The sequence below is a fragment of the Lissotriton helveticus genome, chromosome 5_1 (genome assembly GCF_964261635.1).
Source record: "Lissotriton helveticus chromosome 5_1, aLisHel1.1, whole genome shotgun sequence".
In the NCBI taxonomy this organism is placed as follows: Eukaryota; Metazoa; Chordata; class Amphibia; order Caudata; family Salamandridae; genus Lissotriton; species Lissotriton helveticus.
Genome location: NC_136065.1, coordinates 693289006 through 693307778, shown reverse-complemented (window position 1 = coordinate 693307778; position 18773 = coordinate 693289006). Strand labels below are relative to the sequence as shown.

The window sequence follows — 18773 nt, the reverse complement described above, 5'->3', positions numbered from 1 at the left end:
CGTCCTTGTCTCCTGTGTCTGTCCCTCAAAACCTTGGGATAAACTTGGGTTGGACAATATAGGCCCCTCAAGGTACCTTTGTAGGAGGGAAAGTTTATACTGGAATTAGTGGACTACCATTCACACTGGATCATGACGAAAGTGGTGAGTCTCATCAACAATGGGTCTCTCATTTGTTTACTCAAGGAGGTGTTTTTGATGGAAGGGATTCCCAGTATCATTGTCACTGATAATGGGTTTTCGTTATGTAACTTAGACCAGTGTCTGGCTACAGGGTAATTGACCTCACAATTCTTTATCGCCCTGTAATGCTCAAATACTCTCTTCTTCACTGGGAAGATAGTGCTGCCCATATATCGGTAACCACACTGGCATAGTGAAACATATATGCAATAGTCATTGCTACATGTGATAAACTTATTGATGGTGCGAGTATTGCTCATTGGTAAACTTTTCAGGTTGCGATTTCCCTTACACACTTTACATCTTCCACACTTGTAGAAGTCCCCTTGCTCTTTCAACCAACCCTCCCTTCTGCCTTTTGTACCAGTGAAGCTGTGTACTAAAACTTCTCTAATAGATCTTGACTTACGGTATGTCACCAAAGGATGGATGGGCACTTTGCTGGTATTGAACTCACTATTAAAAGTAATGATGAGTCTGACTTTGTTTAGGTCCTCCTTGCTTTTTATCTTGAGGAGGGTGTCCCTAGTTATACTGCTTGCTTTTCCACTAGCTGCTTTGAGTTATTCCAGAGGTAACCCCTGGCTCTAAACCTGTTACTCATCCTTTCCTCCTCCTCCTGGTATGCCAGTGCTGTACTGCAGTTCGGCTTGGCCCTGGAGAGTTCTCCAAAGGGAATACTCCACTTCAGTTTCCCCGGGTATGACTGTGTGCGTGACGCACACTGTTCTCTCCTGTGCTCTTGCAGAAAAGACTGGTGTGTACGGTCTCAACGTCTATCATGTTTCTTGTGTGTGAGGGACAGGTTGAGGTTATTATGTGAAATATATGCTTGAAAATCATGCAACTGATCTTTAGGACCATCCCAGATAATAAAAAGATTGTCAATGTAACTTGTCCAAAAGGTTATATGTTTAGTCCATTTCTCATTTTCATCCACCCACATATGTTACTCCCACCGGCCCATGAAAATTCTTGCATAGCTTGGAGCAAAACCACTGCCCATCGCCGTTCCAATCAGCTGGTGGTGCCACACATCACTGAACAGCATACCTGGATCCCCAGAACATGGTCAATGCATGTGTACAGCAACACCACATCCATGGCTACTAAGGTAAAATCTGAGTACCAGGGTATCCCACCCACCTTGCTGATGAAGTCGGTGCTGTTCCTGCAGTAAGAGGATCGATTGAGTAAATAAGGCAACAGGAAGAAATCAAAATAGATAGAAGTGTGCGCAAGAAATCTATTATTTACAGAGATAATTGGCCTCCCTGTTCTTATGGGATTTTGGTATCATATAAAAGCAAAGTGCTACCCGCTTGCTCAGAGGTAGAAATGTGTATTCCTCAGTACTCAATAAACTCCGCTCTCTCCAATATCCCAAAAGAGTGTGATATTTACTAATGGTTAAGTTATAATTGTCAAAAGTGGTTTTCTTATTACTTGCTGCTGTGTATAGCTGTAGTGTCTATTACTTCTCCTCAAAATACCATTTATACAGAAACAAGGTGTACTCTGTTATCCGACACAGGTGCAGCTGCCAATCTTCTAGTAATTGTATCCTCAAAAAAATTAAACCATCACAGCACTCATCACCATCCTTAAAAGTCTGACCTTCGATTTTCTGTTAAACATGTCTCTTTCTCTCTGTTCCTTTCTTTTCAGCTGGACATGGGAATTCCTGCCATGACCAAGTGCTGTAATCAGTTGGATACCTGCTACGACACCTGTGGGGCCAACAAATACCGCTGTGATGCCAAGTTCCGTTGGTGTCTCCACTCTATCTGCTCTGACCTAAAAAAAAGCCTGGGTTTTGTCTCCAAAGTGGAAGGTCTGTATAATGTGAAATATTCTATTAATGCTGATACTTTAAAAAAAATGAATGTGGTTTATAAGGTAATTTTATTCACTGGCATCGTTTTTATTCATCATTTCAGAAATGTAGATTATTTTGCTATAGTGAACACAATGTAAGATTTAAATGACACAAAATCAGAAAACATTTGTGTAACACTGAAATTCCTTTCACACACACTCGTTATGTTTCTGCTGCAAGAACCCTGTGTCAGAGTGGCAGGTTTTTTCAGGGGTGTCCAATATGGTACTCCTGTTAAAGTGGGTGACTACTCCCATCCTCCGACCACAGCACTGCTAGGGGTTGGTGTCAGCTGATTATAGTAATATGGTATAGATTTTTTACTGAATCTGAAGACTGCTTGCTAGCTGCCCCCCATAACTAAGATTGTATATCATTACATCAGACCCATCATTTTAGCTGATGAGAGTGGTTGGTCCCTGTATCACATGTGATATCGCAGGCAGGGGCATTATGAATCCCCTGCTTCAGAAACTGCAGCGGGGAGGGGGTTCTTTATGAGCCTGTTCTATGTGCAACACTGCAGACAAAAACTATATGGCAATACTGGTATCAGTGAAGGGGCGAGAGAGATGCATTTAAGAAAATGGGGAACATTAACAGCGATGATAAAATAGGAGAGCAAGCATCAGCGAGGAAGAAAGAGCGACAGCTAGATAGAAACGTGAAATAAACAAGGAAGGTTGGAAGGAAAGGTGATAGAGAGGAAGGAATAGTAATAAGAAAGAAGAATGGATTCAGAGTGAAAGGAGAGATGGATAGAAGGTTGGATAGTTGAAAGGATGAATCGATGGTAGAGTAACTGGAAAAATTAGAGTGTGAATGAATGGTTGGGCAAAGTAATCAATTGATGGTTAGATGGATTTATTTAGGGATGGCAAAGTCATGTGATGGTTGGATGGATTGATGCATGGATTGAAGGAAGGGTGAACCATTGAATGATGGATTAAATAATGAAGGGATGACAGAATAGAAAAGTAAAATGGTGGCTATTAGTGAGTGAATGAAGGGATGAAAGGATGAATGGATTCATGTTTGAAAAGAGTCAAAGGAGTATTTCCATGGAGCGTAATGCTCGCTTGGTTTGGTTGCATGGTGCCATCAACTCTATGGTTCAAGGTGGAGGTATTTTAATTGTCTGGCTACTCTCTTGATCTTACATGCCAAAAGTATTACGTGCATTACATTTACAACTACTACATTGTCAAAGTAAGTATATATGCAGTTAATAATAGTAAGTATATACTTACCATGAGAATGGTAGGTGAGGTAGTTGATGTAATATTTCTTTACCTCAAAGTAGTCACATACATCCTCCCTGACTGTATTCAGAGTGTGCTTCTGTGTGCAATTTGAATTACCCATCCAGAAGAAGGACCTATGGTAGAAGCGGACCAAAACTGAACTATGCCTAGCGTGGCATCATTGTGTGACCTAGATAGACAACAGCCCTTTAAACATAACTGTGGCCTGAAAGCATATTTGGGAGGCACATTGATTAGATAAGATTTGATTTAGGAGTTTTATAAAGCGCATGACTACCCTTGGGCATCTTAGCGCTGAGGTGATACAGAATAGAAGCGGTAAGCACTTGGGTTTACGGGAAAAGCCATGTCTTAAGTCTTTTTTTGAAGGATGCTACATTTTCAATGAGTCGGAGCTCTGGGTTAAAGCTGTTCCAGAGTGTTGGTACCAGATGGGTGAAAGATCTTCCACCCCATCTGGCTCTTTTGAATGTGGTCACTTTCATCATGAATTTTGAGCTTGACCTAAGTTGTCGACGGGGAGAGTAGTGGGAAACCAGCTTTTGAATGAGGGCAGGGCCCCTCCCATACATGGCTTGATGGGCCAAACTTAAGGACTTAAATTTGATTCTGGCTTGAATTGGGAGCCAGTGCAACTCCCTCAATGCTGGTCTCACTGGGTGTTGTCTGGGTATGTTCAGCAGCAGTCGGGTAGCTGCATTCTGCACAATTTGTAATCTGTTTGTTACATATTTAGGAGAGCCAAGAAAGAGGGAGTTGCCGTAAATCCAGCCTTGATACCACTAAGGCTTGGACTACCGTCTTCCTGGAGTCCTCTGGGAGTAGGGATATTATTTTTCTAATCAAGCGTAGTATCCCAAAGCAGGTGGCAGATCATTTTTTGGCCTGGACCTCCATTGATAGGTTCTGGTCCAACCACATTACTAGGTTTTTTATGGCTGCTTTGGAGGGGAGGAGATGGCCCCATCTGGCGGGCCAAGAAATCTCCGAGCGAGGATTAAAGTTGTTGCCCAAAATCATTAGTTCTGTTTTGTCCTCATTGAGTTTGAGTCTACAGTCCACCATCCAAGCTCCAATTTTTTCCAGGCAAGGGACAAGTTGTCTGTGGTCTAAATTGAGAGAGTCTGAGATTGAGAACACTAATTGCGTGTCATCGGCATATGACACGATGGAGATGCCAAATTACTGTGCTATATGTGTCAGAGGGCTAAAATAAATGTTAAAAAGAGTCAGACTCAGGGAGTATCCCTGAGGCACTTCCCATGATGCTAAGAGAGTATCTGACTTAAAACCGGCCTCCATACATTGGAAGGTTCTGTCACTCAAGAATGACGCAACCCATTGATTAGCTGTTCCTCTGATTCCAACATCCTCCAGTCTTTGAGTTAGCATTGTGTGGTCTACCGTATCAAATGCGGCAGTCAAATCCAAAAGTACCATATCCTTTTCAGTAAGACTTTGTTGCCTGACTATTCCCTGCATACTGTTCTTTATGCTGAACAGTGCTTAGTTTGTTAAAGGATAAGTGCTGGGACCCAAAGTTTTGCTCAGTAAGCCTGCAGCCTGTGCTAGCTAAGGTTGGGGAGTCAAATACCAGGTTGCACAATCTTGAGTCCACCTCATGCCTCTTTATCACATCACCATACACTTTGTGCCTCTTTATCTCTTTTATGCAGGTTCTTTACATCCTTGCTTTCCCCCTTTTTTTTTTACAGTTTTTCAATCTTTCTCTTCCTCCTCCTTTCTTCATTTTGTTTTTTTTCTCTCTCTCTTGCTATGGATCAAAATCTGTTTTGGACAAATAAGTGCTGCTCCCCCAAAAAGTGCCAGTGAACACAGCTAGACAGGCCTTTTATAACACTGGACATTTCCTCAGAGGCCTGTTTTGAAAGCCCAGGGACGCTCCTGGCACCTCTTCCCAGCTCCCCAAGAATAATTATAGCAGGCATGGAGAGGCTTCAAGAGAGAGAGAGAACGTGGTGAAATGGGAAGGTAGAGAGAAAGTGATTAGAGAGGGAGACAAGAAAGAGGAGAGAAGGAGAGAGACTGGATGGATGGAAACACAACGACTAAGTTAGGAGGAGAAGAAGGGGTGGGGCTGGTTTCAGCATTCGTGCCAGTGCTGCTTTTGGCTCTCCAGTCCACCCCTAAAATGGGCCCCACTTGCAACCTCGGGCTCAAAGTATGGATTGATACCCGAAGCAGAATCAGCCTACCTGGACACAATAAGTAGATGACAGTATCACCAGGGCACAAGTCGGTGGTACACACAGGTAAATGGCATCCACCCACTATTTTCACAGGGTGGACACCGCCCACCCTGCCAAGAAGCTGGGCCCCATAAAATATGCCTAACGTGTTCTAGTGCAATTTTCAGACACCAGAACACGTTCAGCAGTACCAGAATGTTGCCTGCTTTCGATTCCCAGCAGCAACTTGCAGGCAGGGAGTGGGCCTTTTTATTTTCGCCTCCTGCTGGCTCAAAAGTTAAGGGGTCATCAAGCCACCTTTTGATTCAATATCTTCCTGAGCCTTGCGCTTAGATGCAAATGCAACAGAGGGGAAACGAAGGCACACAGCTTGTTATTACTTCACAGGTTCTTAAGAGAGACATGTTTTTGACTTTGTTCAGTTCCTGTATGTAAGACATATGCATGCACTGAAAAAATGTCCGAAGTGTTAGTCTGTCCGAGTATTTAGGCAAGTAACAAAAAACATACACATTAGACATTTGCAATAAATCATTTAAGTGTGTAAATCAATGTACAAGATGTGTTATATAAGACAGAGAGTGTTACAGGGTGTAGGAGTCACATATCCTTTGTAGATCACTGTGCTATATCTGGAGGATTTTAATATATGAACTGCAAGAAACAAAAGGATCTGTGTTAAACGCAGTAACCCACTTACCTATCTGCATAATAGAAAAATCTGTCATCTGCATATTACATGATGTACTTTACAGGAGACACGTTAATCTTCTATACTACTTTGATTCTAATCTGTGAATAGACAGAACACAAATCCCTCCAGCAAAAGCGTTAACCTCCAGAGTTATTTTACCATTATTATTAATCCCTGCAATGGTGCCTTAACCCTATAAGATATTTTAAAAAGCAGACTTTGCAACCAATTAAGCAGAACAGATCAACTGCCATGTTTCTCCTTGTTGCCAATTTCTTTGTGGCGGAGTTCTGAAACTGCTGGGGTTGTGCCACTTTTTTGGCATGACCCTTGTGCAAAATCTAATTTTTTAAATCTCTTAATGCACCTAGACGTGCTAAACATGTGTGAGGTCTTAATATCTGAGGTCACTTCCTGTGATGCCATGTGCGATGTCAAGCGCTGTGACGTCAAGCATTGTGATGTCATGCGCTGTGCTGCCACAAGGCATGATGTCACTTGCATACTGCCTAACTTGGTTAGTCCCCCCACTTCTTTTTTAGGGCTTGTGCCTTGATTATCACCTACTACTTGTTACCATGAAGCTGTGGCCAACTAGAGGGAAACTCCACTTTACTAGGATTCTTTCCCGACAAAATTAAAATGTATTTGACTGCACGGTTGCTTTGAACCTTTGGCCTCAAGGAACGGCTGGCCTCTATACTATATCCAGGGTTCACCTGTCATGTCTAGGAGCTCAGCACAAATGTGTAGAAGAAGATGTGGACCAGAGCCATAATACGTGACTGCCTTCATCTTCAGGGGTATGGACCATGCCGCGGTTCCAAGAAGAAGCTCCTCCGCTGCTCTTACTAAAGGGGACAGGAACTAAACTGCTGAATTTGTACAGAAAAATGCTCTGTTCAGCTAGAGACCAAGTTTAGTGTGAGCACCTTGAGGTGAGAAGGATGAAATATCAAGCCTGTTGAGGCCGGAGCTGCAAGCTGCTGCTCAGCCTAATCTGGAACTCCCTTGAATGCTTTCTGCGAAGGCGTGTGCTTCATTCTGAGACCTAAGTAGGAATGTCTTTACGTCTATTGATCATGAGAGGCACATGTGCCTGCAACTTTCCTTGCTGCATTTCTACCAGCTTCTAATAATTTTGTGAGCCCAATTTGTTGGCATCCGGCATTGTGACAAGGCTGTGGATCTGCACTGAGCATCGCCATTCTTCTTCAACTTTCTGATGCTCTGACAGCTTTTGAAACCATCAACAAGCAGGTATAATCCTAGATGGAAGATTTCCCGAGTGGTATGGTGGGAATTAAGAAGAATATTTTTTACAACTCTAACCATGACATACTTGTCCATAATTAGCCCATGGGACAGTTACAATTTACGGGAATGTGTTCATATCAGCACTAGGATATCTCGGTAAAACTTGCATCCAGACTATTTTTAAATCATGAAGAATAGAACTTTCTTGCAGTAGTATTCTTCCGCTTGTCTCCTTTGTTACTAGAAAAAGTTCACCAGAAACAGCCTTAGTTATATTGGAACCAACCAATTCCAATGGAATTCAAATGATCCCTGTCAAGTGGTCACCACCTGTCAGCTATCTCCTTATGGTGTGGAGCACGTCCTACACCAGAGATGGCAATGCCTGAGAGATTAGATTACTGTCGTTGTGGACCCCAAATTCGAGGGCTTTGGGGCAGTGTCAACAGCCTCAGGGGAGAAACCGCTTTTTCACACCTTTGTGATTTGCACTGTATGTCCCGGTCCCTCCATAGGTACCCTCAAAAAAGGATGCAAGTTGAAGATTTTCGTATGCACGGTGTATAGATGTGTTGCATGCACTATGCATATGTAAAATGTATGCGGCCGCTTTCACCTTTGTGAATACCACATACTATATGCAATTATGCATGGATAGATTATGACATTTAAGTCACTCTTTATGTCTGGGAAACCCGTTTGATACTCTGCTCTCTGTTCATTCACAAAGAACCAGGGCAAAACACCAAGGAGCTATTTACAGAGGGATGTGTGGGTCCTTGCACGACACTGCACAACTTTGCGCTGTGCCAGCAGATTTTTAAGATGGTAAATAACGACTCAGTGCTTTGCGTTGCTTTGTGCCGCACGAGAGGTCACACACAATATTTTTTAAAAACCTTTTTAGTATTAGAGATTGTACAATGGGTTAGGTTGTTAAGGTTTTGGATAAATGACCCATGTATAAAAATCCAAATGTGACCTGTATTCATCAGAAATGTATCTACCTACGAACACCTAAATTTACTTTTTTGCAATATACATATCTAAACATTTATTGTACATCATTAGTTTTTCATTGAAAGTAAAAAAATGCAAGACCATATTTTTGATTACTTGAATGCTGAGAAGCAGGGTGGGTAGCTGTTTCTATTTTTACAGTGTAAGGCCGTTCACTTACTAAAAGGCAACTTAATTTTAATCATGTATCTGGGGTGATATTTGTCCCCCACCCCAACAAAACAAATAAAAACTTGATCCATGTAGCATTATATAGAATAACACAGACACTTACAGAAAATATGAACATCTGTAGCATGAGTGGGAATGAAATACCAAATACATAGACCTAAAATTGAAATTCGGATGTGAAAAATACACATCTTTGTAAACCATTGTATTGGACTGGTCTGGTTGTCTTAAAGTGGAAAGTGGCGTGTGGCGAGAGGGTTAGTCAGCACCGTGTTCATACTAATAGACCATGGTTTGCACCTGAAGCTGAATTGGGATCCAGGTGGTGACCTTGTTTTAGAAGTTTTGGGATATTTAGGATAATCTCACTTTATAGCTGGATTGTATATTTTTGTTAGGGGAAACGTACGCATAAGTCATGCTGAGAATGCAGCTGTAGACTAGAGTGAAGGGCTAACAGGCAGGTCTATCAAACAGGGTCACATATGGAACTATGAAACATTATGTTTTTCTCGCCCTTGCAGCCTGCGAGTCCGTTGCGGACACAGTCTTCAACACCGTCTGGACTCTGGGCTGCCGGCCCTTCATGAACAGTCAGAGAGCCTCCTGCATCTGTAACGAGGAAGAGCGGGAAGAGCTCTGAGGAAGTCGAGGGCACGAGGCATCTTCAGTCTTCCGGTCAGCCTCGCTACCAACGAACTGTTGTTTCTCATCCATCTACTTTTCACCAAAGACTGTAGATTGTCTGCATCTTGACAACGTTTTAATGCTCCTCCTGGAGATGTCCTTTTTAAAGGCACCACGCCAATCTACGAATTAGAATGTGTTGTTGGCACCTATTCATACATGCTACGTTGACAACTGTTATAAGCGTATTTAAGTAATTCTAAAAAAATTTAACAAGTGACGTTTTGTGAGTAAAATAATGTGGATGAGATGTACATGTATTTATATATGTTTGTAATCAGGATTCCACTCTCGATTTGGATTACATTGGAAATCCTCTCCTAGTACCAACCAACATTGTGGTCTTGCTGCATGGTGTGGTCCCAGGACCCTAAGGCCACTAAAGTGGATCATTCACCGCCTTACACATGCTGCTAACATTACTAACACTAGTCTCTACTACCTGCCACACTATGCTATTCTACCAAAACAACACATAACTGCACAACTAATATGAACCCATCCCACCAATTGGATGCAACCAATCCCACTGCAATGTACTACACACCCATATATACTGTAACCCAATTCAATGCAACCTATTTCAAGATAGCTCAAGACCACACTACACTACACAAGACTTGCAATATTTCTGAACCAATGCAAAGCACATGCTGTTTCCTACGTGCTCTCATTGTTTACTTGCTTACAAAAGGTAGAATTAGCAACATTGTAGGAATTGTTTTTAATTCAATGTGCCTGTTCTTAAAATATATGCTTGTTTTGGACTGAGATTTTTTTTCCGCTGATGGAGGTTGGCTTAATAAAATCAGCTTTACATGTTCATATAGGTGGATAGCTTTGCTAGAGAGCATGTGCCCAGGATACTTTTCTGAAGAGCTATATGCCTGGTTCTTAAATGTAGGCAATCATGTAGCTTGTGAAGATTAATTATATATGTATAGTCTTTATTGTCACGTTCAGAATGTGTGTGTACAAACAATATTGATAAAACAAATATAAATGAACCACTCGTTATCAATGATAATTCTAACTGTTAACCTTGTTGTGTTTTGAAATATTTTCTCAAACCACCAACAATTATTTCATCTTCTCTAGGCAGGGCTCAACTACTTTCGTAAATGGCTAACACCATATAGGTTGCTGAGTATCCATGCCTGTAATAGTGCAAGCTTATTTTTCAGATACCACCCATATTAAAATGAGCTAAAATGGCAGTAATGTTTAGAGTTGAATAAATAAACACTGGATTGTATGCTCTGTAGCATGATCTCCTGTTCTTATAGGACAGCGACAAATGAATTTTAAAGTTACCGTCTTGGTGGTTCTACAATGCATTGTAATACTAAGGACTGTGCAGGGTAAACACGTAACACGTCTTTCAAGAAACTAAGAGCTGCTTCAATGCATTATTGGGACTGCTTCAACATCAGAGAGCACACATCTGGCATGTACACCTGGTCAAAAAGACAGCGCCTGCCGTTACTTAAAGAGGAGTTACTGCACAATGTTTGAGGCAGTATTCTACTTTCTGACTGCCCTTCTTGTAACCTTTCTTGTTTTTGACAGCATAGATGGTATTTCAGGACATCACATGTCAGTGCAGATTTGTATGCAAGGCTGTATGGTTTTATTCAGGCTACGGTATTGGAGTCTTGCTGTATGGTTGTATGTTCTTTGTGGTGGCAGCTGGGCCAACTGACATCATAACTGTAGGAAATGGTCCTTTCTGCGGGGTAACCCCAAACATTTTGCCTTCCTCCGCCCCTGTTCCCTAAAATTCGTTTTTGTTGGCTTTAGGAATCTGGGCGCGTTACCACTGCTAACCAGTGCTAAAGTGCATGAGCTCTCTGCTTAAAAATGGTAACATTGGCTTAACACAATCGGCATATTTGATTTACTATTAAGTCCCTAGTAAAGTGCACCAGAGGTGCCCAGGGCATAGAAATCAAATGCTACTGTGGGGCCTGCAGCACTGATTTCTAGGGGTGGACGGAATTTGCATAATCGCGTTACGCTAATCTCCTCGAAACGGTAAAAAATCTCCGCGAACACGCAGAAATTCCGCAAACGCGCGGAATTGCTTGTTCGCGATGCTTTTTTACTGTTCGCAATTGCTGTTTGCGTGCTCGGGGGTAAATATCTTGAGAACATGCATTTTGGGCGATTTCCCAAAATTACCCAAATTCCGCAAGCGGAACGAAATTTACCACCCAGGCCTACTGATTTTGCCACCCACATAAGTAGCCCGTTAAAAATAACTCGGGCCTGCCACTGCAGAGCCTGTATGGGTAGTTTTAAACTGTCATGTCGAGCAGGCAAGTTACCCTACATACCAGGCCCAAACCTTCCTTTTTATTACAAATAAATCACCCCTAGGGTTGGCCCAGAACAGGCCATTGGCAGGGTGCAGTGTCCTTAAAAGGTAGGATGTGTACTTTTTAATTTTATATGCGTGGTACTGAAATATTCTTCAATTCATGTATCACTACTTTTACCACTTTTAGTAAGTTGGCATTTTCTTACTTAAACTATTTTGTACTTTCTGCCTGACTCTGGAATACACGTCTGGACAGGGCAGCTGATTTCCTGCATTACCTCTAGACAGCCACACACAAAGGGCGAGTAGGTGTGCCTGCCTCATCATCTGTATGTTGATGGGGCTGCCTAAGCAGGAAGGACAGTGCGAGCTGACACTCTTCACTTGAAAGATCGGTGTTCTGTCCCCACACAAAGGATTGCATACCCTCCTGGAGTGAGTCTGGAGCCAGGGCTTCGAATTTTGCACTACAAATACCTTTCTTTGAAATTACTCTTCTTCAAAGTCTAAAATGGGTATAGGCACTAAGCCTCAGACCCCATCAACTCAGAACACTGTTGGAAATAAGGACATGAAGAAGAGCTGCTGTGCTGTAGGAGGGGCTGCCACTTTGCTAATTGATTTGCTATGTTGGCTTGTCGCCTTCTGATTGCTGTTCTATAGGAGGGACTACCACTTTGCTACCTGCTTTGCTGTGTTGGCCTGCTCCCTGCTGCTTCTTGCCTCAAAGTGAGAAGCACTGGACCTGCTCTCTACATCACTAAGGACTTAAGGGGCATATTATCAAGGGCCATTTTGCCGCTTTTTTGGCTTTAAAAGCCAAACAAGCGGCGAAAATGACATCGCCCTATCTACAATAGGGTGCTAACATGCATTAGTGCATGTTAGCACACGTTTTCCCAACGCCTCGCTTTGCGTCTCTATTGATATGCAAAGTGGGCATCACTGGGCAGTACTCCTTGTAAATTATCGCTGATGTGTACATTGCGATATTTACAAGGAGGCCCACGCATTTTTGCAGACGTTCGTTTTTGGCGAAAACTAGAATCTGCAAAAATGCTGACTTAGGTATACTTATCATTGGGGGTGGATTATGCTGATACGACCACAGGGTCGTATCAGCAAGGTCATCGCCGTTTTCCTTGGAACATTGCTGAAAAACTAGCGATGTTCCATGGAAAACACTGCTATTGCTGGAATAATTATCGCCATTGCGCTACGCGTTGTTAATACAGTGCTAGCATGGCGATAATTACCAGCCATAGCTGGCGATAACATTTTTCGCGCTGAGTTCGGCCAGCGATGATTATCGCTGCCGCTTGATGATATGCCCATAAGTTTCTCCAAGGGCGTGTTGGCTTGCCGCCTGTTGCTGAAGTCTCAGGGAGATCAGACTTCACCTTTCAACTTCATCCCAGCACCTGCACTTTACTTGCTGTAAGTTTTGCTCTGCCAAGTCCTGCCATTTCAGTCTAAGGCGCTTAGATGTGAGTTGAAAGTGCTGCATCTGCTAGAACCTGCGCTTTGACATCCCTGCACTGATCAAACACTGACATATTGCATGCGGCGACACCAGAATCAACGCATCCCCACTTTGGCGAGGTCTGGACCCGGCGCACTGCACTCAGCACCACCGCAGCACCTCCGGAATCACTGCTTCAGGGATCAACCCATCACCGCATTCGTATGGAGAACATCATCGCATCGCCTCTAGCGTAGATTAACCTGGCACAGTGCCCACTCGTTCCAGACAAGGCGTTTCATCCACAGAAACCGACGTTTCGCCACTACTGCATTCCTTTCTGTGAAAGGATTATGGTACTTTGCTCAGCGGGCCCTGCGTAGGTCCTGTAACTGGCCTGTGCTCCTTCATGTACAGCCTGAATTATTGTCATTGTCCCGGTCCAGCACCACCTATAGTAGCTCCAAAGCACTATTTGCTTAAAGCGCTACTTTTAACTTATTCTTTAAAAAATCATATCTTGACTTGTACTTATTAGATTTATGTTATGTTGGTCTTGTTTTGTTCAGAAAATAATACTATATTTTCTTAACCAGCGTGTAGTCTAGTCTCTTTGTGATTTGTTCACTGTTACTGTGTGTGTGCATAAATACTTTAGACATTGCCTCTTTAGGGTAGCCTGACTGCTCTTGAAGAAATATAAATCTCCTAAGGGGGTTCACTGATACACCTGGTTCTTTTAGCCAACAAAGAAGAGATTGGCACAGAAGCTGTAATATAAAAAATAAATAACAGTTTATTAACCTCAGATGAGGGAGACTGTGTTCCCCTCAGGCCACTGTAGGAGCCAGTCTAAGGAGTACAAAGAACAGGGGCCTTATATATGCATAGGTTACATTAGACAGCATAAAACCAAGGTGAGGTCCTGGCACATACCAGCATGCAAGTTGACTAATATGGGTGCACAAAATTTGCTTGCTCTACAAAGTGGGAGGAGAGACTAAACTGAGCACATCCGTAAGAATAACCTGACAGTTCTACACTAGGAGCAGGTGCATTCTATCAGCTAGGCCTTTCTGAGCATGTGCAAGGCTCTGCAAGAGGAAGAAAGCACATGGCAAGCACATGGCTAACTAAGATGGCTGCCAAGTACAAAATGGCTTTCGGCTCATGCTATCAGATTCCTGCAATCTTTAACAGATAGTCCTTTTAGCATTAGCTAAAGACTTTCCCATGATCTAGTAGGAACATAGAAAATATTTTGCACATTTATTTTCATAAATTTATCAATATCCTAATTCATTGCTAGGTGGGCATTTTTCATTCTAAGCATTTGATTAAGTGGGTATATATAAGGTATAAGCAGGAGTACAAAGGGAACAGAGCATTGGGTCATAATTAACATACAGATAGCAGGAGAGAGTAATGACTATTATCACAAACAGAATTATCATTTTTTCTAGCCCTAAGCAAAAAGCAAATCCTAGAACCATCTAGTCCAATTCTATGTAAAGAACATTTTCAGGGCTCCTATGCATTTCAGCGACCATCCATTTCAATCTCAGAATAGCCAACAGTACATATCTAATAAAAACATTTTCAATAGACTTTTCCAGTGTTTCTTTTATAAGGGCTAGAGTATCAATCATTATATTTTTAGGAGGCGGGCAAAGTTGCATTTGTTAACTGCTCAGAAGAATGTTTCTCTCGCAAAAAAAATACCTAATACAAATATTAAAGCAGTCACACATATTATTACAAAAAACAATCCTGGCTCCAGGGGACCAGGAGGACCACACAGGGTCATAGGAATTAGGACGAGGAGCCGCAAAGGGCTGCTCCTCCTAGAAAATGGGACGACCAAAGGGGTACACACTATTAACAAATAAAAAGAATACCTTGGGAAATTGAAGCCGCTGTACAACCAGCCAGAGGGGAGTCTTCTCCCTGTGTCCATTTGAGCCTCACAGGCAGGCTCTTGTTATTTCCACGGTGGAGCTGCACAACTCGCAAATCAGGAATCAGGGCCCAGTTTGAGAAGAAAGAGAAGTCTTTCAATGATCCTGTCCAGTGTCTCAGGCAGTGCACCAGTTTTCTTCACTTCAGTCTAACAGGCACCAAGGGCACCGCACCTGTATCCTAAACACAAGTACTTCCCTAACTCCTGTATTACTCTGCTGGCGCACTGCTCCTTTGTTGGGGCCACTAATTGCATCCAGTGTGCCCAGGCACTCTTGATCAACAAACAAAGGTGCAAACTTGCATTCATTTTGGGTCCAGGATTCAGAGGCCTCATGCTAGGATCTCAGAAGCAACCCTTGTTTCAAAAGGGGCCACCTCAAGCAAAGCCTCCTCGCCGTTCTGGTCGGTGTGTGACTCTCTGAGCTGGGCATCAAAAACTTGATCCACGATTTCTCCTTTCTGATTTGTGACCCTGTCTTTCACCCAAGACAGTGGCAGGGGTACACACTTCACATCCCAGTGCTTTGGATATCACTGAGGTCCTTGTTGGCAGCAACAGCAGTGCTGGTTACCTTCACCTTGGCTTCAAGCTGGACTGGTGCTGACTCCCCAGGCTTGATCTGATGTCTGGGCCCCTCTGGCAATGGTTGTAAGGCAGCAAATATCTATTGGTGGACAGAACAAAAGGTCTTTAGACAAAGGCACAGAAATAATCTATCAACAGAGAGGATAATCTCAGAATACTTCCTAGTCTTGGGACGCCCCATATATTAGCAAGGCATCCAAGAACCACTTCATCTATCTGAGAGTAAAAAAAAAACCTGGACCTATTACTCTATTTGAAGCAGCTAAGGAAGTCTGTGTTCATTTACTAAATTCTGAGGAAAGGAGAAAAACAATACAGACATACTCTAAATCCTTACATCTGTGTATTCCTACACTATTTATCTGAAAACCCTCAAGAAAAAAGGAAATGTTCTACACTTTTACTCATAGACTTTGCATTATTTTATTATTTTATATTTTATTTTTAGATTTCTAAAGCGCGTAGCTACCCTGAGGCGTCCCAGCGCTGACATACAACCTATTATTCCAGAGGGGAGGGGGAGAGATAGGCATTATGGAAAGAGCCAGGTTTTTAGTTGCCTGCGGAACGTGAGTAGGTTGTGTTCTCTTCGAATGGAAAGCGGGAGAGACTTCCATAATTTAGGGGCGTTGTAGGAAAACAATCTTCCCCCCGATCGGGCTCTGTTTATTCTTGGGATGCAGGCAAGGGAGAGAGAATCAGACCTAAGTTGTCTGTTAGGGTGGTAGGGTTTGATGAGGGATTTCAGGATTGGCGGGCCTTTGCCTTGCATTAACTTATGCGTAATGCATAAGGTCTTGAAAGTGACCCTTTCTTTGATCGGGAGCCAGGACTGAAGACACTTCTAAAATGATTTCTCTTAATAAAATCACCTACATTGTACGCTTAGGACCATGCTCTCATGTTATAGGTGCAGCAGGAAAATCGAAAACTGCTAATTTAACAGGGATTCTTATTACATAAAGAACTAAAAAAAACTTCAACATAGTGGGTACATAAATTTCTCTCTTTCAGAACATGTTGTGACAAACAAACCCCTATAAAACAATATTTTCTTCAAAAATGTTTGCTAAGATCACATGGGAGTCTTTCCTACATTCTACTCTTCACGATCCAGACTATGCAGAATCAGCTCCAATAAGGACTGTCAGCTTATTTACACAGACTAGGTAATAATAATGGTGTTATCACCTGAGAATTTTAGAACAAAAACTACCCACATCTAGTTCCCCTTAAAGGTCAAATAGGGGAACAGCAATCTAGACTACTCATCCTTTCATAATTTCATCAAACAGGACAGTAACATAGCATATATATATATATATATATATATATATATATATATATATATATATATATATATATATATATATATATATATATATATATATATATATATATATTTATTCATTTGATTAATTATAACAATTTGTAAAACAGTATTACTGAATAGCCAATTAAATGGCTCATGACTGATTCACAGACAGCTTAGACAGGCTCAGGAGAGATTGAGAAAAAGAGACAGAAAACATAAATTTGCCTACCCTTAATTTGTAGAGGAGCTAGTCTCCTTCCCCCATTTCGACAGTAGGAAAACCTGAAACAGGTTTCACTTCTGTCAACACTATCCACTTCTATCTGTGACAGGTGGGCACAAATACACTGGTAGGAGGTAAATAGCACATGTAGCTAGCTAGAAAACATTAATAACCAACCACCAATTCCCTTAGCAAGTATACTAGTTGTAACATGAGGGAACATGAATTCAAACTAAATCCCACTGCCTCCTTATCTCAGCCCTAAAAGCATTAGTGCTATATACATGGCAGAGCTATTCTCTTAATCAGAGCTCACATACCATTATTTTTCCCTCTGTTCATATGAGTGCACAAAAACTTGCTTTTGCCAAAAATAGTAAGCAAAACTTCTCTTTCTCTCCCTGTGTTGCCATCTCGTCTTTCAAAACGTTTCAGAGGTCGAAGTGTCAAAGCAAACCTTGCTCTGAGCCCTGCTAGGCTGCTAAATGCAGAACTCAACCTTTTAACCCTTACCAGCTGTCCTATTTGTGTGCAAGGCTTTTCATGCAGCTTTCCAATTCAAAGCAACTTATGGAAACACACAGCTGAAAAGCAGTCCTGTTCCATTCCTGTTTTCCAGTAATTTAAATTTAGAGGTACGCTTAATAACTTCTGCTGGGTTTTTACATTTAGTTTCATTTGTGTGCAGTGTGCGATGTGCTTTTCTAGCAGTATAGAGGTCAGTTGTTTGTGTTATACTTAAATGTATGCATTTACTGAAGCCTAAGAGCAGTTTGAAAGCTGCTCTGAGTGGCAGAACTGCTTTTAAACAGTGAATTTTGACCAATTTCGACTTTGGTGTTAGGGACAGTTAAAAATGAATAACCTATACTGTTTTGGCATATTAGTCATCCCCAGAATGTCCTCTACATATCCCAGGGATGGGGGATTAGAAATGTATAAGTTACACCCTTATAAAAATGAGTTTTGTACGCCTTTGTGAAGAGACATTTTCCATGTTAGTTTCACCCCCATTGCTGTACAGCACTGCTTAAATTCAACTTTAATGCTAGGAGTTCACAGTATTATTATTAGGCATTATAAAGATTACAAAACGAATTTACTGCACTTATTTTTAATAACAATTTTTTTCACATACTCAAAAAAATATTTTTTAATAACACCAATCATTTTGATGGTTCCACATATGAAAAGCATACTTCATTCCTTTCCTACCATATTTAAACGCATTAATTTTAATCAAAAAAAATTTTTTTAGTAACACCAATCATTTTGATGGTTCCACATATGAGAAGCATACTTCATTCCTTTCCTATCATATTTAAACGCATTAATTTATAACACCAAGCACAGAAGCCTTACTTGAAACATGAAAATTCTGCGCTACTTTTTAAAGGACAGTTATTATTTAACATCAAAACCACGGATGTGCTTGTGTAAAAAGGCATTAAGAAAGGAAAATCCCTACTTTCAATCTGTTCTCTGTTATCCAAAAATAATGAAACTGTATTTCTAACTTTTAAAACAGCAGTCTGTTTT

The 18773-nt window shown here is 41.6% G+C and overlaps 1 protein-coding gene across 2 annotated transcripts in view; it reads left to right on the top strand.

The window, feature by feature from the left end:
• Positions 1-10621, top strand: part of PLA2G12B (phospholipase A2 group XIIB) — a 247167-nt gene extending 236546 nt beyond the window's left edge. For both annotated transcript variants that reach the window (XM_078643085.1, XM_078643086.1), the window contains exons 3-4: positions 1852-2017; positions 9204-10621. In XM_078643085.1, the coding sequence (XP_078499211.1) occupies positions 1852-2017; positions 9204-9322 (285 nt within the window). In that variant the 3' untranslated portion in view covers positions 9323-10621. The remainder of the gene's footprint in view (positions 1-1851; positions 2018-9203) is intronic.
• The last annotated feature ends 8152 nt before the right edge of the window (positions 10622-18773 follow it).